This window comes from Mastigoproctus giganteus, chromosome 4, assembly GCF_048544385.1.
Source record: "Mastigoproctus giganteus isolate SK-2022 chromosome 4, ASM4854438v1, whole genome shotgun sequence".
Lineage (NCBI taxonomy): Eukaryota > Metazoa > Arthropoda > Arachnida > Uropygi > Thelyphonidae > Mastigoproctus > Mastigoproctus giganteus.
Genome location: NC_143578.1, coordinates 13,210,939 through 13,236,077, shown reverse-complemented (window position 1 = coordinate 13,236,077; position 25,139 = coordinate 13,210,939). Strand labels below are relative to the sequence as shown.

Genomic DNA, 25,139 nt, shown 5'->3' with positions numbered 1-25,139 from the left:
ATTTTAAAACCAGCATTTGAAACACGAAATTCAAGTAGTGCAACATATGTGATGAGCCAACAACTTGTCCTGATTACCTCATTTTCAGCTAAAATTAAATTCATGCACTTTCTTTAATCGGAGAGTTAAAGACTTCCTCTTGTATATCAATCTGACATGCACAGAGTAGGTGGAGGCAGAATAGTCTAGAAACAAAGATGGTAGAATTTGCGCGCATTTTTTTTTTTTTTATGAAAAGAAAGGCATTCTTAAATGAACACATTCTAAGCTAAACGTTATCATAAGACTGCATCGTTCGAGTATTCTGAACACTCAATTAACTTACTGGACATCGAAGAAGAGCAGGGTTCTGGTAATGGCGACATCTTTTGGTGATGCGTTGAAGATGATTGATAACCAGAGAGTTGGCATGAACTCATCAGAACTTCAGCTTTGTGTCCAGATGTAGATCCCACGCTGGGTCTGATGTCCGGGGGACTTCCTGCGCTGCTTGGGCTATGAGCTTCTGGAGAGGAAGGACAATTGGTGTTGCAACTCTTCGGGGGTTTCCGCCTTCTAGGCTGGTATTTGTAATCTGGGTGGTCTTTTTTGTGTTGGTTCCGAAGTCTGTCTGCTTCTTCTACAAATGGACGCCTTTCTTCATCACTCAGCACCCTGTAACACAAAGAAAACAATATTAGGCTTGTTTAGACTAATTAATTACAATGGCAGCAGATAACAATTAAACAAGAAACTAGAATCTTCAGTCACACCTCTATTTTCTTAGAGTATGAGCAGTGGTGGGCAGCCATTTTTGCTTGCAGGCCCTCCTGATATTATCACAGGGTCCTGCAGGTTGAACGCAAAAACAGATTTATCTTCTAGAAATCCAAAGAAGTTTAAATATATTACTGCTTTCTAATACTTTGTTATATCCTTAGCTATATAGACTGTTTGATTCATAAATATATTTTCCAATAAAATCATCTTCCAATAATTAATTGTAAACTTCTACGACCACGTAGTATGACGTGGTCGTAGATGACGACCACGTCATACGTCGCGGTCGTCATACGTCGTGGTCTTCCCGTCGATGACGTGAAGAATTTTATATGTGCCTTTTTCACAATGTGGCTGAGTTAGTTGGTCTCAGGCGAGGGCAGCGTGGTTTTTTCTCCTGGCAACTTGGGTTTATCGTCCAGCAAATAGAAAATCTACCTCAGAATACACGCAATTTACAGACAATATACACGGAGCAACTTGGCCTTAGTCGCTGATGCTCCTAAAAACAATAACAACCACAACTACACTCAGGGTAGTGGAAAATGAAAAAGACATAGGGGGAATTGTGGAGCCTGATATGAAATTCTCCGAACAGTGCAGATAGGCTGCCAGGACAGATCACGGGGCTTTGCTAATGATATACAGGAATTTTTCTAGAAGAAATATGGAGGTGATTATACCGTTGGTCAGGCAATAATCAAGTCTCATCTTAAGTACTGCATACAGGTCTGGAGCCCTCTTTTTAGGAAGGATGTAGAGCTGCTAGAACGTATACCGAGAAGGGCAACGAGATTTTTGAGGGGAACAAAGGGGATGTTGTTACCAAGAGAGGCTTCAGTTCTGCAAACTGCAACATCTGGACACTAGGCATTAAAATTCCAATAAAGATTCCTTGTGTCATCTGCAGGATTCGAATTCAGATCTGTTCCAACTGTGCTACCCACGAGAGCGCGGCTGGAAGTGATATCCCGGCATGGGACATGTTCTGTAAGTAAGGACTGGGCCCGCTCATGCAGTTAGAAGGTTGTGTTACCTCAAATAAATATCTTTGTCGTATCGGACCAACTTCACCTATAATGCGTCATTTTTACCTGAATTGCGTGAATTCGTTCAAGAGGACAACACAAACTGTGTCTAAATAGTTCGAGGAACATTCCCAAGTTTTCCAACATCTACTCTGGTCGGCTAATTCTCAAAATGTGAATACAACTGAGAATGTCTAGATATGATGGAAAGAGCAGTTCGGTTTCGCAGTTCACTACCGACGACAATATACCAGCTAATAAATGTCCTGATCGAAGAATGGCCAAATCTAAAGGCACACTACTTCAGACACCTAGTAGAATTCATATATACGTCTGCAATTCGAAAAAAATGGTGGATCCTTTTAGACAGGATTGTTGTTGTAAGGTTTTCGAGCATCTTAGACCATATTGCGTAGATATTATGTATGTAAATTGTGTTTTTCTTTGGTCGATTTGCTGTTTGCTGGATGAAAACCCGACATTTCGGAGGGGGGAATGCCACCCTCGTCTGAGACCAATTAACTGAACCACGTTGTGAAAAAGGTCCATAAAATACTAGATATTGAATAAAGGTTTCTAATAGTTTGGCAGTGAGTGCAGTTCGGCATAAAATAACACGCAGTGTTATTTTATCACTGGATATGAAGCATGATATTTTTAAATAAGTAGCAGATGATAGTTTCATTGTGGCAACAGTGGCGGAGCGTAATATTGTCCCTCCCCTTCCAGAGGAACGTGTTTATTTTGGAACATTACCTTCCAGAGAAAGGAAGTGCATATCGAATGAAATGATGACCGCTAAGTTACAGGGTCATTATTCGGCAGTCCATCAGTGAGTTGGCTAAGAAATACGAGGGGCGTTTGAAAAGTTCGTGGTTTCAGTATGAAGGATAGTTTTAGTAATTTGAGGAGTCTGGTTACGTTTCAACATAGTCCACTTTCGATTCAATATCAATATACTTTTGCCACCGATACTGCAATGGGTTGATTCCAGTTGTGGAAAAAGTTTTCTCTTAGGCCTCCAGGAATGCAGTCACTGCAACTCTGACGTCACTGTCGATTGGAAATTGAATGTCTGGCAGGTATTTTTTTCAAATTAAGAAATAGGTGAAAGTCTAATGCTATATCTCGTGAATATGCTGGATGGTTAAAGATTTCAAATCCGCACTCAGGCAGTGCAGCCATAGCAATGACAGATTTGTGAGCAGGGCATTGTTCTGCTGGAACAAGACTCCTTTGAGTTTTCCTCGGGGTTTGTCTTTGTTTTCACGCAAATGCCTCGTAAGGTCTGCATAATGTGCCTCCGTGACTGTCTGGCCTTTCTAAAGACACAACAGCAACACTCCATCAACATCCCAAAAAACCAGCAGAAGCCATTGTCAGCAAAAGAATCATCATCATCAGCAGAAGGAATTGACTTAGCTTTGTTTAGAGGGGGAGAAGAGTTATTTCCACTATCTAGACTGCTCCTCTGTCTCTGGCTGAAGGTGATTGACACACGTCTCATCCATGGTCAGAAACCTTGCAAGAAAATTTGCTGGATCTGCTTGAAAACGATGCAAATGTTCACTTGACAACTCTTGTGCTTTTTTTTTTTTTTGATCTGCTGTCAACAACTTTGGGACCCAATGTGCTGACGCATTTTTTCATAGCGAGAACTTCTATTATTATGTAGAACATACGTTCAGATGAGATGCCCAAAAGGCTGGCAATGTACCGAAATGTCACTTGTCGATCACTCATCACCAGGTCATGCACACTCTAAAGAATTCTGGAGTGATGAACGCTGGAGTTCTTTCACAGCGTGGGTCATCTTCCAGGCGCTCTCTTTCTCTCCTTCGTTTAATTTCTGCTGCCCACCTCTTAACCATGGAAGAGGAAGGAGCATCCTCCCCTAATATTGCAACCATATCCTGATAAATTGCCTTTGGCGTTAGTCCTCTTTCCGATAAACGATAAAGAAACTTCTGGAAGCATTCCTAATAGGTTTGTTTTGGAACAGCCAATACTTCCTCTTGACATTCTGAATAATTTTCACAGTCATTGCAAATCGGTGACCTTTCAATCTTGGAAAACCTATAAAATCATAAGAACTTAATTCTCTGAATATGGCGGATAGGAGACAACAGTGATGGAGTATTTCGTATGAAATTCTTGAATAGAGAGCGCCAAGTGTTCAGGAGTCAATTTCTTGAAAGTTACTTTTTGCGAATAACATTTCCCTACTTTGAAACAAACTTTTTATGCAAATTCGTTGCTCACTAAAATCACTCCATTTAAAATGGTACGACACATAAATCACCTATTTGAAGAGCGCTAATTGCAGGTAAAAACGGGTGATTCATGCATTACTATAGTAACAGACTATGTTGCAACTCGCTGCGATGTCCCAATTGCAAGGAACCAAATCGGTCCCCGAGCTTTTTTTGATCACACCTGATATATAAAGAAGTTAGTGATAATGTCTAATGTGCGCTGTGGCCAAGGATTCAGAAATAGGATTCAATCATCAGAAAACAAGGATTCATTCATCAGAAAACATCATTCTTTTGAGAAATTGCTTTTGCAAGTCTGTTTCTGAAAGCAGTTCATACAAGGCATACAATGAGCATGACGAGTGGACTAGCCAGGTGGTTAAAGTGCCTGCCTGGCAACCCAAAGTACAGTAAAGTGTAAAGTGTGTTATTGTCATACGGCACCAGGGGTTTCCCCCATCTGCTTTTATTCTGGGTGAACCAGTTCGCTGGGAAATGCCAGAGATTTAAAAGTGTGAGGAACTTGTTCATCAGTGTAGTGTCGTGTACCGTTGTTCATCTGGTCATTTAGCCGCTGTACCTCTGCTGAGGCCCAACGTTGCCCCACTTACACCCCGTGGAGGCAGACCAGGAACCCAGTAGACTCAGTTTTAGTCTGCCAGGTCCTGCCGCTTACTTTCCTGAGATTTCGGCGGCTAGGACCTATAAAAAAATAATAATAAAAATAAATATATATATATATATATTTTTTTTTTAAATAAAAAAATTTTTAAAAAATAAATAATAATAATAAATAAAAAATCCGTTAATCCGTTAGGTTAGGTTAGTGTCGATGCAAACATATATATACACATTGTACATTTACAAACACATGTATACATACACATATGCGTTGGCATGGGGGTATGATCGCTAAGGTTGTTATGCCAAATTATGGGCTCAAAGGATTTTTGGCATGTTAATTTTTGTTGTGTGGGGCTTTCGTTAGCGTAAAGATAGAGGTGGGGGGAGACAGTAGACGGGGGGGTGAGAGACAGAAATATAGGACCAAAAGGGTAGGTAGTCCCAGTTTTCAGTGAGGCATGACCTTGCCCCACCAGAGTAGAAGATGTAGGGTGGCGAGGAGGGGAGGGAACGAATGTCGTCCCTTCCCCCTCCCCAAGGATGTGGGAATAAAAGATAAAGGGGGGCTAGGGTACCCTCTTCAGGTCGCCGTCAGTCTGTTAGCAGTTATGTTGCTTTTTGTCTCTTCTCTGTTTTCAATGTCACTTATGGGATAATCCCCGTCCTAACGTCTCTTCCAGTTGTCAGCGTTTCATTTAGTCGAGTCTGGTGTCCCACGAATTTCGATTTTTTGTTTCATCTGGTAGCGTTTCTTGTCAGTCTCTGTGTTGATTGCTGTAAATTGCAATTAGCATTTTCCTCCTGGGGAATAGATCCTGCACGAAGAGGGAGAGCGCCCTGTATTCTTCCTCTGAGTCCAGTAAGTGGGACTCCAATCCCTTCGGAAGGTATCTGATTCTTGTTATGAGAATCCCTCTGAGGTCCTCATATTGTGGACATTCATAAGCTATGTGGCTCCAGCTTTCGCTCTTCCCGCATGTACAGCTGGGATCGTCGGTGAGACCCAACCCGAAAAGCTTTTCATTGTAGGGACCATGTCCTGTTAACAGCGTTGTCATGTGGCTCCAGCTTTCGCTCTTCCCGCATGTACAGCTGGGATCGTCGGTGAGACCCAACCCGAAAAGCTTTTCATTGTAGGGACCATGTCCTGTTAACAGCGTTATCATGTGGTACCTTGGGAAGTACCACACCTGTTGTTTGGATATATCTTACGGGTGTCCGGTAGAAATTTTTTTTTTTTTGTCGCTTCTCTCTTGGTGGTCTCAATCCACCTTCTCTGCCAAAGGTTTAGGAGGTGGGTCTGTAACCTGACTTTTTCATTCTTTTGGCTGTTCGCCGGATCAGTCGTGTAGCCCTGGTGGGTGACAGCCACTTCCCTGAACAGCAGGAACAGCAACCTTGCCTGAATAACCTCCAGTTACATGGGGGGCACTCCGGCAAGCACCTGCAGTGCTGGGGTGCTTACCGTGCTGCAAGCTCGCGTTGTTGTGAGTAATGTGGTCTTTTGGATCGTTTCAAGTGTTCTTCTGTTCACAACCAGTGCCGCTTTGGGAAACCACACCGTTGCTGCATAGGTAATTCCTGGTAAGAAAGTTGTTTTGTTGTATATTGACAGGGTTCTCTTTTTGTGACCACAGTCCTTCTTTGTGATCCTGGCTACTATCCTAGAGTAGCCCCTGATTTTTCTCCGGATGCATTTCAGGTGCTGCTGGAAAGATAAGTTATTATCCAGGATTATGCCTAAGTACTTTAGCTCGCTCGCGAATTTTATGGTGACATTTTCAATTTTTATTTGTGGGGGCCGCCGCAATTGTAGTTTCCCTTTGAGGAGGATTGATGAGGTCTTTTCTGGTGAAATTCTTAATTAGTTTTTGGAAGCCCATTGTTGTAGCCGCTGTAGTGCCCGGTTTACCAACGACTCCAGTTGGGCCCTGGAGTCCGCCTCCACTGTCAAGGTAAGGTCATCTGCGAACGCATGCGCTCTCACGGGTCCCAGGTCCATTTTCAAGAACTCATCGAGGACCATATTTCACAGGAGTGGCCCCAGAACCGACCCCTGTGGACACCCTCTGTGCACCTCTGTCGTAAGTTTCTGGTACTGCACGTTTATCTCCACTCTTCTTTGGGTTAGATAACTTTCGATGACTTTATACAAGTTTATCGGCACTCGGGCCTCCCTCAGCCTGGCCAGGACACTTGGGCACCAAAGAGAGTCAAACGCCCCGGCAAAATCAACGGAGTTGAGCAGCAAGTACATCTGCAGTACATCATTTATCTGCAGTCCTGCACAATCTTGAGCAGGTTCCCCAGTGCATTCACAGTTGAGGTCCCCGGTTTCAAGCCATACTGGTTTGCGGATTGGAGGCCTGCTGTTTTATACTGATTTGTTATTCTTTTATGGAGCAATCTTTCAAACAGCTTGCTGGCCACTGGGAGCAGTGCGATCGGTCGATAGGTATCGGGGTTTTCTAGAGTCTTTGTACGATTTTTTAGTATTAATTTTAGGTTAGCTATTTTCCATGTAGTTGGGAATAGGCCAGTTTCTAAGCATCTATGTATAATGTGAGGAGTAATTGTGGCTGAAATTCCACTATTTTCTTCAATATTTCGGGCTCGATGAGATCAAGGCCTGGGCATTTCTTGTTTCTAATTCGACGTGCAACCCAAAGTCGTGGAGTCGAATCCCGTCTCGGGCTTGGATCAGAGTAAAATGCAAAAACTTTGGGAGGTGCATTATGGCCACAGAAGCCGAGGCGCCAACAACTAACAAAAAAAGAAAAAAAAAAAACAATTTGCATATAGGTCTGGACAAAGTGTGAAACTTGCCCTCGTGGGTTGCACATTTAGTATTCTCTTAGTCCTGCCAACACCGTGTGGAAAAAGACCTGAGTTCTAATCCCACCAATGAGGCAAGTAATTTTTACGGGTATTTTTCACATCGTGACTGAGTTAGTTTGTCTCATGCGAGGATAGTATGGTTTTTTTCTCCCGAAAACACGGGTTTTTCATCCAGAGAACCGATCAGATTTACAGATAATCAGAACAATGTAGCCTTAAGTTGCTGATGCGCTTAAAACAGCTTCTTTTTTTGGTGACAATCTATCAATTATGTCGCGATCTAAGCACCATCTAGCGACTTTGTTCAAAATAAAACTTTTTTAGCTTCTCTATTTCAATCACCGTTTTGTTCTTAACAATACGACTGTAAAGACAATTTACGAATAACTTGTGTACACTAAAATAATGAACTAGGTCTTTAAATATAAGGAAAAAAAATTAATTGTCTTAGCTTTAGAATAAACGTCTTCTTCCCGCCTTTATTTTTTATACAAGTTATCCTTATAGTTCATAGATGGCGCCTCTAGATATTATTATACGAACAGAACGGACATGTCAACTAATCTATGATCAGGAAAGTTCTAAGCGCTCTACTTGGATTAGGAGATGTTAAATTAAGGAAAAAACGTGCTGGAATTTTAGTTTAGTTAACAATATCCATCTGACTACGAGAACTCAGATTAAAAGACAACTACAAAGCACGCAGGCTTGCATTCCAAGAGATATTTATATCAGGCATGGTTAGTTGCTTCCTTGTCCACAGCATTTCTTTTCCTCTGAGTTGGAGTGAAGGAAATATCGACGGGATGGTATTAAACATACTGTCTCTCTTTCCTGCACTCTGATCCGGCTTCAAATATAACACATCCGGGTAGTCCTCACCTGAAATGTATTTGCTGCCATTAATATTAATAGATCTCCCTGAGCTTTTCGGAACTGTTCATAAGGAAACTTTAGAGGAGTTCAGTACAGAATTCCATTAACAAAAGAATCCATTGCATGCTGAACCCTTTAATAAAGGTCATTTGAGCATTTTGATATTTTATCCTTCTCTTTAGGATGGGATTAGCATCTTGGATTATTACTTTCACTAGAAGAATCGCTTTGTTACTACTGTATACATGTTTGTATAAAGTGTTCCCTCTGGCAAATATTTCAGCACCACTTTTGCTGCATCCCCACCCCAAGGTGGGTCTAATTAATCGGCTTGCCGATGTATTTCGTTATTTCGGGAGAGTCTAAGACATGTCGACTTAATTAATGGTGGCTCCTACACTGCGGGGGAGTGATGGGGTGAACTAACTACCTTCAAGACGCCCGCTGTCAAGTAAAGGTCATCTGACGGAATAGAAATAACAAATGACCTCACCTGGATACGATTTATAGGTTTTTGTCAGTCTTTCATTACTTCGAATAAGAAGATTGTAATTCATGCAGCACTTTGCGAACTGGATGAGTCAACTCCGGTTCCGTTTTCGCTGATAAAGACTCGAACTTCAAAAGGTTTCACCCGATCTTCTTAAGATAACATAAACTTGGAGAGAAAAAAGAAAGGTTTGCACAACGTTGAATAACATAATAGGCGAAGTTTCTTGCTCCCAGGAGCAGCACAGTTAATATAATCACCATCTTCCCACCCGGGTGGAAAAGAACCGAGTTAGAATACAGTCACGGATGCCAAGAACTTTTTATGGATTTTCACAAAGTTAATCAAACTCAGATGAAGGTAGCACGGTTTTAACTCCCAGAAAACAGACAAATTGGCGTCTGTTTACTGAGTCTCATAACCTTAGTTGCTCTAGCACTTACAAGTATTACATCACCAATTTCCTGAAACGGATAATCATCTCAGAGAAAGTAGGTAGTCGGAGAGGAGAGAGAAAAAAGCCTCTATTCTTGATCAAGGTTGTATTTGTATAGATTCACAATTAAAAACAGTAAGCCATCTCAACTGAGATTGGTAGTGATTGAGAGGAAAGTGCTGGACCATCTGAAAGTACTAGAACCCTTGGCCGATTGTGCAGAAAGAGATTTGAAAGCCTGGCTCATTAAAGCACCAAATGCACCAAATATCAAGTAAAGCACCAAAGGTTCAAATGGACTCAGTAAAGCACCAAAGGTTCAAATGGACTCAGTAAAGCACCAAAGATTTAAATGGAACCGATCAAAATACACGTTTTTTGGAGATGACGTTGAATCCATTGATATTTCAAGAATTATTAATGGTTCACATAGCGCAATTTCTTTCTTGCTTGCTTTCATTATTTATTATTACTGTATTTTTCCTCAATTTCAATGTGGAGATCTATTTTATGTGCCATCAGCATTCCCCACGAATTTATCTCTCACTCCAAATGTATTTTAATGCAATCGTTTAACAGTAGGTGTCGCTGTTAAGCTAATGGCACTTTAAGTAAGCGTAAAACGTCAGACTATTTGGATCGCTTCTTAATGGTCTTTCCTGGCTCCCAGCGGAACACTAACATCATTACATGCTTAATGCAAGATTCGGCACACCTCGAGATCATTAACTGCATTTAGAATGAGTGCTTCCGCCCCAGTCCAGTTGTGTTTTCAACTCTCAGAAAACGATTAGCATATCCTTAATAGATTTCTCCTCGTTTTGATTTTCTTTCGCAACTGGGCCTGTTGACAGTTTCATTTCTCACATGGGATTAGACCCAGTCAGGGTAATTAAGTCAGCTCAATAATTACTGTTCCTAAACTGTTTTTAGATGTCAAAGAGAGCAGAAGAATCTATATTTTCAGCATTCCAAGTAATCGATGATTGGTACTGCCCTCTAGCGGTAATATTGAGAATCGCGTAATATAAGCACACTTAAAACAACATCTTTTCAAAGGGCGTGTTCTCAACCTTTTTGGTTAACTGCCATGATTTATGATGTACCGGATTAGGAAGTGTGGTAGTTGACAGGAGTTTATTTTCTTGAGCCTCGGTGCGTTTTCTTTCATTTATTATATCTGGCAATGATTAATCTGTATTTTCAAATTAATTAAAATTGTTTTCATTGTTAACTCATTATGAGGCTAACGTATCCTTAAGAGATTATCCATTACCCTCTTATGATCCACTACACTGCCCTATCCACTATCAATTATAGCATCCAAAGCTCGAACGGACCTTTACACAGCATCCCAAAGATGCTCCATACAGTTCATGTCTTAGTGAACGGGGGAGGCCATTCCATGGTGATAAAATCTACGAAATGCTCTTAGAACCATGTTCTAGTCATCACGGTTCTGTGAGGAGGCGCATTGTTCTGCTGGAAGATTCCATTGCCCTGTGGGTGCACGGTGACCATGAAGGGATGCAGATGGTGTGCATTGGATTGACACGTAATGTGAACCGCCCAGAGATGTCTCTAGACGTACCAGAGGCCCAAAGTATGCCATTTGAACAAACCCCAGACCATTACCGACCGTCCACCTGCCTGAACAGTTCTTTGTTGACATGACGGGTGCATAGCTTCGTGTGGTTTTCGCCAGATACGCACCCTTCTGTCAGCTCGAAATAACTGGAAACGGGGCTCATCGCACCCGGTTCCAATCATCCAAGGTCCAGTGCCGATGTTATTTCGCCCAGTTGATGCGTAGAGTCCTGTGTCGTGGTGTTAGCTCTGGTGGGTCGGCGGCTTCCATAATCTACTGCGGTGGAGACGTTTCTGACACCACTGTCACTCTCCGGTTGGCTGAAACAATGTGAGACAGACGACGACGGACACGTTTATCCACCACCATTATCTACCCGCAGTGCTGTCCACGATGAAATGCTATTCTGGAAATGCATATTTCCGATACACTCTTCATACTGTAGAACGAGAATAGTACAATTTCTGTATACCTCCGTGATAAAGTAACCCATTTGTCGGGCACCCACTATCATCCCTCTTTCAAATTCGGTTAACTAACGACATTTATCCATACTGACATCGAATTACCGTCTACGTGAGTGCAGTGATGCAGTGTACCTATATACCTACCAAGCGGTGGGTTCGTCCACTAGCGAGAGGGATGACTGCGTCGCGTTGCTCAGGAACTAGGTAGCCCATGAATTCTGTCCTTTCAGTGTATCACTCTGGTTGCACAGGCTAAAATTCATGAATGTGGATTTGAACAGTCAAAGAGTCCCCCACAGAGTTCAAATCTGGCACCAAGTGACTATTATTTGTTCAGAAACCTCAAGTTTCATATTTGTGGAACTCATTTTAAAGATGATGAAGAATTAAAAGCCTGGTTTGATGGAATCCTGGAAGCCTTCCATCAAACCAGATGGAAGGCTCCTTTGATCCACAACCTGAACAATTATTTTTAAAGAACTGAATTCTTTGCAGATTAAATACAAGTATGTTGAACTTCGTGGCGAATACACTAAAAAATAAAAAAAGAAATAAATTAAAAACAGAATTTTGTACCTACGTCTTTTATACTCAGTGTTCAAAACTTTTTTGACTACGCCCTAGTTGGATTATGTGTTCGTTTTTATGAACTAAACTTGTGGAACTCGTGTATATAAACTAACTTTATTGGGATGCAAGAAATTTGCATGAACTACTGGAAAATAGGTAAATCGATGATGGAATTCATCGATTCATGGAGTTCAAAAGGCTTATGTGCATCATTTAAAAGACACGACATAAGGACGCCTGATGACTTTATCTACCTCAGCTCAAAATTCTAAGCAATTCAATCCAAACTTGAAGGACAGCAATAAAAAGTGAGATTCTTCTAAGGTAAATATATTATTTAGCAGTTTTTACGAATGTGTACAACTTCATTGAGTACTTGCTTTGTGAACAATGTTGTGGAGTCAAAAATTCTCGAAACTTTTGAAACAACCGTCAAAGGGCGCATATCATCCACTTGTCTGAGTGTACTTGTGATAGGTACACATATAAAAGGTTTGGTAATTAAGTTCCAGGGCTGAGTCCACCGGACGCATGTCAAAGCACTATGATGCAACACGCCATAAAAGCTAATCTACTTGATGGTTACCAACTACAAGGTCATTTACACATCGGAAGTCGTTCGCACACAGTCGTATTAAAGCGGTTGCGTTGTTCAAAAGGCATCGGTGAAGCATTTTTTGATAATGATTGTACATTGTAACAGTTCTTTGGACGAAAAATCCACTTCCGCCTTTTCAAGCTTCTATAGGCTGAAGGCGCAAACATGAATCAATCGTTCAATCAATAAATCTCGTGTTCAAAATTCTCTTTGAAATGCATCCGAAAATTTGGAACTTTGTAGCCTGATATTGACACTCGAATTTGAATCCAATTGTCAGAGGAGGCCAAAGCAAAACGGATGGGGTTGTGTCTGGAGAACCTGTTGCGATACAGTAACGAAGGAGATAATTTTCTCGCTCGCATAATCACAGCAGACGAAACGTGTGTTCATCACTTTACCCTGGAGAGCAAACAAGAATCGATGACCTGGAAACACCCACAATCTCCTGAGCGCAAAAAATTCAAAACTGTTTCCAGTGTCTGAAAACTCATGGCCACAGTATTCTGCGATTGCCAAGGCGTTCAGTTGGTGGATTTCTTGCAAAAGGTACTGTGCAACGTTGGAAAAACTGAAAGCCAACATTCGACGCAAACGACCAGGACTCCTGACAAGCGGCATGATTTTGTTGCACGACAACGCAACTCCACACACTGTCCACACCACCTGTGAGTGGTTGCGCCGTAATCGTTCGGAAACTCTGTCGCATTGCACCTACAGCCCAGCCTTAGCGCCTTCAGACTTCCATTTGTTCAGCCCTCTGAAAAAACACCTTTCAGGAAAACATTTCACCACGGATGTGAGGAAGTTCATCAGGCGGTGAGATGTTGGTTACTGCGTGTGGGCACGGACTTCTTCAGCACTGGTATTGATAAACTGATCCATCGTTGAGACAAGTGCATCAATAAAACTGGAGACTTTGTGGAGAAGTAGTACATGTTCACTTATTTCTCGGTGTGTAATTTCAACTTCGTATCATTAAACATCATTGAGAGAGAAAATGTGTTACCTTACTTTTCGGAAACCCCTCGTAGGTATGTACACTATATTGCCAAAAGTGAGTAGACACTTTCACGTGTTAAATAACGTCTTATACATTATTAAACACTATTCTCAGCGGTAGACTTCAGACCAATTTTTGACAGAAATGCGGTATCTTGGTCCAGTTCTTCTTCAACACAACTCAGCTAATGATTGCTACCATGATGGCCTGGCCAGAAGCCGACCTTCCGGTTCGTCTCAAATGCATTCAGTAGGGTTAAAGTCGATGCTCTGGAAACGCTGATAAAACTTTTGCACGCCCATGTCTTCAAACCAAGTCACCACACTATGTGCAACAACACATGATGCATTTCCGTGCTAATACAGAAAAGGTTTTTAGTCCTAATCTGTCATCGTATCGCCTGAAGTTTGGTGCACCAGAACGGCTTGTTAGCGTTAATATCAGAATTAAAATGGCTATATGAGCCAAAGTGGACTCATTGTTCCCTCCCCCACCCGATTTTATCCGTTTAGAATACTCCACTTTACAGGAGAGAAATCTCTTTGTCAAGGCCTAAGTACTTTAATGGTCAATGCCGCATGAGCAATGACTCGTAGCACTCTCGCATTCCATGTACGCAGTCAGCCAGATAGCAAATGTGGTCCGAAAGTAAACTTCATGAGATTCAGCCTTCTTACTACCGAAAATTTCAGGTAAGTCAGGTAAATCAGCTCAAAATTGTTTCTTGCATCCAAGTGTTTTATGACTTGGTCATAATGGTTAACTAGATTGCAGTGACACTCAGTATTGCTCTCTTATCGAGTAAGAGGGGCTTTAGAAAAGTTCATGGCCTGAATATGAAAGCGTAATGGTACAGTATTAAATTTCTGTACTTGAATGTATAACACTTCAAATAGTAACCCACCAGGTTTTGTGCAGTGTCTATAACGTTTATTATTATTTTTTTAATTAGAGGTCTTGAAATCAAAAAAGTTGTGTGATTGAGGAAAGAGGGGTAAAATCAGTCACCATGCAGTCATCCAATATTTGGGGGAAAAGGGAGGAACACCAAAATCAATTCATGAGGATATGGTTATAACACTAGGGGAGGATGCCCCTTCCTATTTCATGGTTAAGGAGTGGGCAGGAAAATTAAATGAGAGAGGGAGAATCTGGAAGATGACCAACTCTGTAGAAGTCCTACAACGTCCATCACTTCACAAGTTGTTGATAATATGCACTATCTGGTGATCAATGATCAACAAGTAACAGTTCGGTACTCTGACAGCGTCTTGGGCATCTCATCTGAATGTGTTTAGCACATAATAACAGAGGTTCTAGAAATGAAAAAGGTGTCAACCCGATGGGTGCCAAAGTTGATGACAGCAGATCAAAAACGCACAATAGTCGTCATGCCAAGTAAACATTTGCATCGTTTCAAAGAAGATCCAGTAAATTTCCGTGCAAGGTTTGTGACAACAGATGAGACCTGGGTCCATCACTTTCAGCCAAAGGCAAAGGAACAGTCTAAACAGTTGAAATACAGCTCTTCTCTCCCTCCAAAGGAAGCCAAGTCGATTCCTTCTGCTGGCAAAGTGATGGTATCGGTTTTTTGTGATGATGATGGAGCGTTGTGGAATGGAGCGTTGTGGTGGAAATTCAGAAAGGCCAAGCAGTCATAGAGATACATTACGCAGACCTTGTGAGGCATCTGCATGAAAACAAAGACGAACCCAGAGGAAAACTGAGAGGAGTCGTGTTCCAGCAGGACATCGTCCCTGCTGACCAATCTGCCATTGCCATGGCTGCATGGCTTTTAAATCCTTAACTATTCCCCATATTCACGAGATCTAGCACCATCAGACTTTCACCTACTTCCTAATTAGAAAAATCCCTGTCTGGCATCTATTTTCCCATCGACACTGACGTCATTGTTGCAATGGACGAATTCCTGCAGGCCCAAGAGAAAACTTTCTTCACAGCCGGAATCAACGAATTGCAGAATCGGGGGCAAAAGTATATTGACTCCAAAGGGGATATGTCGGAGAGTAACATATTACGAGACTACTCAAATAAACCCTTCACACTCGAGCCATGAACTTTTAAAAACGCCCCTCGTACGTGGCCATTTTGTTTGGCTGTCCTCGTTCCCACAATTGCGGATGACCAATAGATTTATATTCTTCAAATATAAAGTAAATTTTGCAATTAGTGTTTTGAGGTCGATTTTCTGTTTGTTGGACGAAAAACCCTAGTTTCCGAAATGAAAAAAAAAAAAAAAAAACATGCTGTTCTCACCGGATACAGACTAACTCAGCCACGTTGTGAAAAAGGCACATAAAAATTCCTCATCTATGGGACTCGAATTCGGGTCTTTTCCACACAGCGTGTGGAGGATGGCGATTTTACCCACGGTGACATAGCCCTCATTCAAAATAGTATTCACTTTTCTATGCAGTGGCCAAGGTTGTCGGTCTGGTGGTTGATAAAGTTTTATTTCTCAGAAACTGATTCAGATCTAGAAGACTGAAATCAATAATGGGAAGGAGATAGTGATCTTAAACAACGTCTGAAATTAGACTCCACACCAAAGATTGTGGAAGGATGAATATGAAGTGTTCATAGATCTCATCTAAGGACTACATGCACATGCAAAGAATTAATACATTTCTTAAGTGGAAAAATGGATAAAAGAATATGGAATTTGGATTTTAGAGATAGTGAATATTAAAGAAAACTGTCGAACAGATTATGGGCTAAATTTGGTACCCAGAAATTGGGTTCAGAAGATTTTCAGAACTACACTTTAAGGCTGATGTGTACGATTAGGAATGAGCAGTTGGAAGATATACAATTTAGAATTTAATAGTAGAATCTAATGGTAGAATCGCCGTTTTCCCCACACCGGGTGGAAAAGACCCCAGTTCGAATCCCGTAGATGATTCAGCTTTCATCCGTTCGGGGTAAGGATACGGTAGGATACGGCATCCTTGCACATGGCAATAATACTGAAGGTTCTCGACGTGAGGGGGGAGGTGTTCAGATTTTAAGGAAATGGGCTAAAAATTAACAAGAGTTGCTAAATCAGGCACACAAACATGTCGGTTGTAGGAGGTTGTGGATGTTGATGATGGACTTCAAAGGGATTGAGGAAAAAGCTAGGCTGGAAAAGTCAAATGGTAAAACTTTTAGCAAAGTTTTAACCTTTTAAGTCTGACTAAAAAACCAAGGTAAAAGACATGCAAGGAGAGGCGGGATTCAATTCATAATGTAACAAATTTAACTGAGACTGGAACGGACTGGTGATTTGCAAATTTAGTCCCAATCACTCCTGGGTATTTATTTAATGATATAGTGAATGTTACTGATTTGGGTCGTCAATCTTGAAGTCCTACTTCAGATTCACGTCCATTCGTTGCAAGACAATTCGCTGTATGACAATTTGGTGAGAGACAATTGGTGGCTACGACAATTTGGTGTATCACACAGAGATCAAGAATTAACAAAATCAATGAAGATTTAGAAAACAATAGAAATATTGGCGATATTTATGATTTTGAACATACGTACTCTGTTCTACCCTATTCGTTTCTAGAAGCATGAAATGATTGAGGATTGAGAAGCTAGAAGAAACTTATTTATACACATCTATACAATCTTCAGGGAAGCTTACCCGCCACCCACCCACCGTATTAGTCAACATTATTATCCTCTTTAAAAAAAAACCATACTGTGGGTTGCAAACCGAACGTCAGAATATACGCATTACACATCTGGAATCCATTAATGATCTCTACTTTTGGTTTCTGGAACAAAAATTCGCCATTTGCATATCCTAAAAAACGCAACTTAAAAAGTAAACTGCGAACAAGGTTCTCTTGTATCCCAATCTTTAACCTGCCGTGGCACTTGTTTAATGAGATCTTCTAAAAAAAGTAGATTGTGCATTAAAAAACGAAGATGGATAATAAGTTTTTGTAATAAGTATTAGGATTTAAGGAGCATCGGCGACTAAGGCCATATTACTACGTGTACATTGTAAATAGCGTGCGTTCTAAGGTCGATTTTCCGTTTGTGGCGTTATCAAGAGATTGTGGAACAGTGGAAAAAGATCAGGTGGTTGGACGAGTATTAACTTATACTTTTTTTGCACCAACTATAGGGTGAAATTGTGGCAAGAACCCCCATGAAGTGATGCACCCAGACTGTCTCGTGTCCATCCCTCACGCGGCTGGAGGTGGTATAATGGTATAGGGTTTGTTCTGAGGGTACGCACTGGGCCCAGTCGAGTTACTGCAATAAATATCTTTCTGGTCGTATCGGACCAACTTCACCTGCATTGCTTCGTTTTTAGCCCGATTTCGATGGACTCTTAATTTTTTCAAGTCGACAATGCCATTGCCCATCGTGCAAATATTGTATCCAAATGGCTTGAGCTACATTTCCAAAATTCCAAAATAGTTTTAGCAACATTTTGAGCTCAAAACCAAAATAGTTTGAGCAACATTTTGAGCTCAAAACCAAAACGGTTTGAGCTACATTCTAACATATAATATACTCTGGCCGCCTAATTCTTAAGATGTGAATACAGTTGAGTGTCGAGGATATCCTGGAAGGAGCAGTTACGTATCGCAGTTCTCTACCAACCACAAAAGAGCAGCTGACAAATATCCTGATGGTAAAAAGAAACATTTAAAATGGGTGTTAGGAGCTTTTTGGTTTTATTTAAGTTCAGATTATCAAATACTACAGAAAATCATGGTCCACGATCTTGCATTTCTCCTTGGAAGGCTTCGTGCATGATAATCGTTGAGTCAGATTAATGATCGTCGACCTTTTTCTGAACAACAAAAGTCCTGTAGTGACAGGTCTATTATATTTTTAGATTATTTTTTAAGTTAGCATTTAGTATACAAACTTTTTTGAGTAGTTCACGCAAGTGATACAAGATGGATTTCAATGATGAAACCAGAGAACACCGAATGTTTTTAACAAAATTTTCAGAAAAAGAAAGATGGGTTGGGATTTCAAGAATGCGTGCCAAGGTTACGTTATCCCCTTACATCTGTTGAAATCTGGATCAGAAGTTACAAAAAAAACAGAAAAAATCGTTTATGATCAAACTACGTTGCCCTACTGTATATTTATAACCGTCATGTGAAATTTCCATTTCGGCTCGCGACCTCAGGGGCGCGAATTTAAACTGCCCCATTTTAGCTCTTCAGAGGCTTTGTTAGTTGATAGCACCATTACGAATATTAACCAAAGAAATTTGAGGTAATCTTTAGAGCAAGAACATAAATAAGACACCTGCAAGGCAATACAATGGATCAAGACAGAGACATCTCATTGTGAGATAGGTTATGGGGAAAAAAAAAAGCTCGGGATTTCTAATGAACTATGAACGTGTGAAAGAAACGGGTGAGAAAGAAAGAAAGAAAAAAAGCAGTAGAAAAACCAGGGAGGGATCAAATGAAAACGAAAAAAGGCTAGGAGAATTCTTACTAATTTCTACACGTATGTGGAACGATTCGGGAGATCGTGGGTCTGAGGGGAGCAGCCCTGATTTGACTGAGTGAAGCAGGTGCTGTTGTTATACATGTGATGTAAAACAATACTCTAAGAAGGTCAAACCAGAGTCTCGTCTAACGAGAGGCGTCTTGCTTTGGCATCAGTAGAGATGCGAGAAATGACTTTGAAGTGCGAAAGAAAGAAGGGGAAAAAAAGAGCAGGGTTTAGTGTAGTTATAGTGCATATGGGGTACCAAACTAATAACTGGATGCTTTTCAAGCGCAAGATGGCTTTGATCAAATCCATCTGGAAACGCAATTATTCAGTATAAATATTCAACTGCCTGGAATTAATGAATATCCGTTGTATAGATCAAAATACATTCTGGATCCGTACCATCAGCACTTCCAGTTATGGCTATTTTTCTTTATGAATGTGAAGTCACAGAAATAGCGTAAACAGAAAGAGCAGAAATCAAAATATTTCTTTTAAAGAGTGCCTCGCAAACGCAACCCAATCTTCGTAGAAACGTATAGTATTCATTATTACAGAATCAAACTTTAATAGCAAATCCTGAATCTGCATTCAGGATTAGAAATCCTCAAATATTTTGAAATTATCAAATTTCAAATTTGATAATTTCAAAATAATTGGTTATTCTGAACAGTAATAACGGCGTGTTGACTTTTACTGGGTACTCCGTTTTTCTATTTCTCAATCTTAATCAACCGTGAATTAAATTAATTCGATTGCGCGTTCTCTTTCAGAGCGAATCCTTTGCCCCACCTTCACTGAACAAATAGTTGCTTGGTGACTAACACCCCCACATGCATCCTTTTATCCAGAGGAGGAGGATAAAATTTTTCCTTCCCCTGCATAGTGAACTGACCTTCCCGGAATTGCCCCAAGGTGCGGTGTCGTGTCCTGCTGAGCCACCCCTGAGAGTACTGATAGCAGGAAAAGACGGAGATGCTGTATATATACACACGGAGTATAGTTTCTCATCTGTTCGTGAATCGCTTGACACATCTGTAGATGTAGATGCGATTGCTGTGCTCGAGAAGGAAATTCCAGCGATGAGAAATCACATGACCACATGATTAGCTTGTCTTCACCATCAATTGTTGCATTTGTCACTTTCTTTCTTAGTGTGCGAACAAGGGACTTGTTAGTAAATGCCTGGCATAGTTGCTGTTTGCGATACAACCATGAGGTTGAAATAAAAACCATAAGAGAGGACCTGCTTATTACAGTAGCTACCCGCGTACTACCTTCGTCCATTAGGAATTACTTGTTTAACAAAAACGAGTTTATCTACCTGTGGTCGAAGTAGCATCACGTAGATGAATTGGTGAGAACGGTCTCTAAATAAAAATCAATTTTTTAGCAGCGATAGGTCAGGAAAACCGTAAATCCTTGACCAGAGTTCCACTTAGGCCTTATTTCTTCCTCTTTGATGAACTGCTACCGCAACAGAGACGAAAGTTATGTACATACGTGACGGAAAGAGAGACAAACAAGCGGACGGGTACTTATTCATCGAGGACTTACAAAAGACAAAAAAAAAGAAATGGACAGGACTGGATGCAATCCAAACAGCAACGGCAAGAGTTGTCGCAGTAAAAATAAAGGAACGTCTGCAAAGCGAAGATTAATGGCTGCCTTTGAGGTGATTAATGGCGGATTTAAGTCTGGAGGTATCGGAGATCCCGTGCCTAATTAGTCTGACTTGATGAGCATGCAGATTGCCTTTCCCAAACTATCACCGACGTTACGGATTCCGTGAGTAAATTAAAAGTGATCGCAAATCCGATAAAAATACTCAAGAGTTGCTAAATGCATTTTGCATCGTTTGTCAAGCATCCAGTGATTTATTTTCTTGGTACGCATTGGCGACTCTTCCTTGTCTTGATGCCGATTAGCAATTTCTATTTGGAAATGGAACGTTCACAATTCCTTGGTGACACTGTGGTTTAAAGGCAGCACATTTTGAGCAACGAATTCCACGAACCGTCGGCATTGCAAAACATGTTCCGTCTGTCAGTTGAACTTATTTATCACATTTGTTGGAATTCTTTTGTTGCGAGCAAGGTTATTTGAATCGTGGTCATACAGAAAGTAGTTAACTTATTTTCAATGAATGTAAAAATAGTTGCTGACCTCGAAAGAAAGATGTTTCGAATAATCAGAACGCATTTTACATACAATTGAAAAACAACTCATTAAACTGGGTTTTTAATCCTGCAAAATAAACAGGCAACAATCATTACACATAATAATCTTGTAGAACAAATCATTCACAACAGCCCTCGTGGTAGGAGAACAGAAGAATGGAGAGTGCTCAAAAAGTATTGCGCCATTGAAGTAACGCTATCATAGAGAAGACACGATGCCTTGATAGCCACATGATGCTTTGCACTGCGTGGAAAATGATTGCGCTTTTGTCGTATCCTTCTCCAAGAACAATAGGACATTCAAGAGTTTTATTCTCGAAACCACGATTAGTATTCTTACCAATGGCCATATCTTCGCTAGTAGCACAATGGTTATAATCAATCGCCGTCCACTCCACACCGAGTGGAAAAAGGTCGGGTTCGAATTACATCAATGCTGAGAGCGCTATGGTCTTTTTACCACAGGATGAATTACTCGATCTTAAGAAAGGGCAACAAGTTTTTCTTGCCAGTGGTTTTCTTCCAGAAACCGTACAAATCGATCAGAGAACACAAGCAAGTTGCAAATATTAATACACACCGGTAGATTCGCGGAAGGCCCTAATATGACAGTTTTTTTCTTGTAGTGTTTCAGTTCTTTCCAGTGATTTGTATTCCACAAACATTACATGCCAAAATGGATGAAAGGTGGTCAAAAGTTTGTGCGAGGATGCATGGAGAGTTACAAAGTCAAACAGAAATGGCAGGTGACTTTAACAAATACTTTCCATCGATAGTTACAGTAGAAAACAACTCAAAAGTCTTGGAAATATTAAGGAACCAGACTACTGTAAAATAAGTAATAAAATGAACGCAGAAAAGCGTTTGTTATGAAGGCTACTGAGGTTAAAGGAAGAAAAGATGGTGTAATTTTAATTAAAAAGACTGCATATGAGTATACCAAACTGTTGGGAATATTACTGAGAGCGTCATTTAACTCTGGAAAGATTCCCTTGGACTGGAGAATGCTAATGTCTCCTCAGTTCAAAAGGTTGCGAGAAAGGGGAGAGAAGTAACTATAAGCCAGCTAGTTTCACTTCTCTGGCGAGGAGAGTGAGAATAAATCTGTACAAGATCTGTCTAACGAGGATCCCAACATTTACTAGTCTGTTAGATTATTGTGATGTAGTCATTATGCAATTGAATGTGGATAACAATTTTGAAACTATATCTTTAGACTTTAGTAATGTTTTTGATACCGTCTATCATTGGAAAGCTGGTATATAAAATGGGGGAGTTGGAGTTACTGGTAAGATCCAACATTGGATCACAGCGCACCCAAAGATAATACACAGAGGGTTGTCATAAATGGTCAGCTGAAACAATTTGAGTCCCTCAGGGCTTGGTGCAGGATTCCATCCTATTTGCCATAAATGATATTATCCAAGGGAAGCAACCAAAGTTTTCGGCTGATTTGAAGCCATCCGGTAGCACAGCTGGAATAATCGCTGTCCTTCCCACATCGGGTGGAAAAGACCAGAGTTCAAATCTCGACGACGGGACTTAACGGCCTTTTTCATAACTTGACCGAGTTAGTTGATTTCAGGAGAGGTCAGTATGGTTTTTCTCCCAGAAACTGTGGTTTTGTGTCCAGCAATACCGAACACAGAACACGCACAATTTACAGACATAATACATACGGGACAATACTGCCTTAAGTTGCTAATGCGTGTGTTCTGTAGCCGATTGGCTGTCTGAAATTAGCAGCATTAACAGCTGAAACAGCCACCTAAACCACACCACAACCAATCAATCTGCAGACTGCAGATTGATTGGTTGTGGTGTGGTTTTAGGTGCACCAGACTGCACCTAAAAAAATACATAAAACTTCTGAAGAAGGTTTAAAGAAAGGCGACCAGATCAGATTATTAACGAGTACAAATCGATGCACACATGAAGAATGGCATAGCAGTTGAATGCAGAGTTTGACCACTAGACATCTATGGGTATATTGACTGAGGTCTATAAAGCGCTGAAGCACTTGAGTTAAAATGAATGGGGAAGGTCTGTGAATGGTTTCATGTCTCACCCTCGAAAGTGAGAGACACCGATGAAGGTGAGAAAGGAAACACGGAAACCAATGAATTAGAATACCATAATAATAGAAGCATTGGGCTTGAGCACCTGATGCGTCAAATTCTGAAGGACAAGAATAAGCTTTCATACATTTTTCCCGGGGAAATTTTAGCTTATTGCAGACATACTCTCGCTTAAAAGTTTGGAATCACAACGTATGACAATAGTTTTCGTTAATTTTTTGAAATTAGCTATGATAATGTAAGGCTTCATATATACTGATTTTTCAACAAAATATCCTTCATGAGATATCACTGCCTTACTAGACGTGGCATTCTGGGGATTAATTTTATAACAGTGTCTTGACTACATTATCCAAGTGATCTGCAAGGTTCCCCATAAATTTTGTGAAGATCGGAGACTTCACGGAGTTCATGGTCCAGATGATCCTATAAAAGCTGTATTGTCCTCAATACAGCTTTTATAGGATCATAAGTCGGAGACAATTGGGGTGGCCACACCATAACTTGCAATACTCTCTCCTGTCGTTTAGTTTCTAGAAAGCCCCTGCACAGCTTAGAGCTATGCTTCAGGTTTGTCTTGTTGTAGTATAAAAGTTCTTCCACAAACTCGAAGTCCAGGGGATATTGTATTATGTTTAAGAATGTTTTTATAGCCACCTTTAATAAAATTCCTTCAATTCTGAAAATGTCACCCACTGCAGAAAAACAGAAGCAGCCCCAAATTATGATGGAACCACCACCGTGCCTGACTCTAGGCACTAAACAACGTAGCACAATTTTCCCTTCAGTTGATTGTCTCACATGTTTATGTGAGACAATCAACGCTTGGATCAAAAAATTTAAAATTTGAATTCATCCAACCACAGTACGTTTTATCACTCCTCAATTGTCCAACATTGATGGCTCTTAGTAACCCAAGCCCACCATTTCTTTCAATTTTCCTGTTTTAATAAGGGTTTTCGGACCGCTACAAGATCATGAGGTCCTGCTTAAGGCGAAGTTTTACAATGGTTGTAGACACGAGAGTTTCTCTGTATCTATCGAACTCAGCTCGGATTTCAGGTGCCGTAAGTCGTCGATTGCGTTTAGAAATCTGTGTTATGGTCTTATCTTGTGCTTCTGTTGTTACGTGCGGTCGTTCTGATCGTGGTTTATCTTTTAAACTGCCAATCTCCTTGAAACATCGAATTGGTAGTTTGTGCTCCTTTAAATGAAACACCATAATAGCACTTCGTTTTTGAACAAACAGTTCCTTACTTCTTGCCATGTATACCAAGCACAAAACTTACACCAAGCACTCTTTGTGAATGAAGGGTATCGATTTTATAAGTTACAGCTCTTACTCTGCAATATATACATATAAATTACTCTGCAATATATACTTACTCTGGTTATATACATATAAAAATCTAAGCGTGCGTTGTTTATCCTCTGTCAATGATTTAAAAGTATTTGCAGCCCCAGCCGATGTATTGGACTCCAAACTTCCAGATGGAAATGAATAAACTTGTACAAAGATGCAGTTAAGTGTGATGATCAGTAAAGTTTACAGATATTACCATTGTCTTAAATATACACCGAGTGACCAGTTTGTTAGTTACACCTACCCTTTTAATGAAATGGAATACTCCTGCGGTAACAGCATCATGTGTTAATACCAACCGATATAATAAAGCAAGTGGGCAGATGCGTGAGGATATTGTATGTGTACAGTTCAGTGCGGGAATGGGCAAAACAAAAGATTTGAGCCAATTTAAACGTGTTATGGCAGCCGGTGCCAAACGCGCCTGTATGAATATCTCAGGAACTGCAACCTGCTGGGGTTTTGATGTAGGGCTTTGTATCGTGTATATCGAGATTAGTCC

The 25,139-nt window shown here is 40.6% G+C and overlaps 1 protein-coding gene across 1 annotated transcript in view; it reads right to left on the bottom strand.

Moving 5' to 3' along the window:
• Positions 1 to 25,139, bottom strand: part of LOC150086419 (uncharacterized) — a 42,556-nt gene that overhangs the window by 2,808 nt on the left and 14,609 nt on the right. The window contains exon 2 of the mRNA XM_090371370.1: positions 326 to 654. Within this exon, the coding sequence (XP_090227496.1) occupies positions 326 to 654 (329 nt within the window). The remainder of the gene's footprint in view (positions 1 to 325; positions 655 to 25,139) is intronic.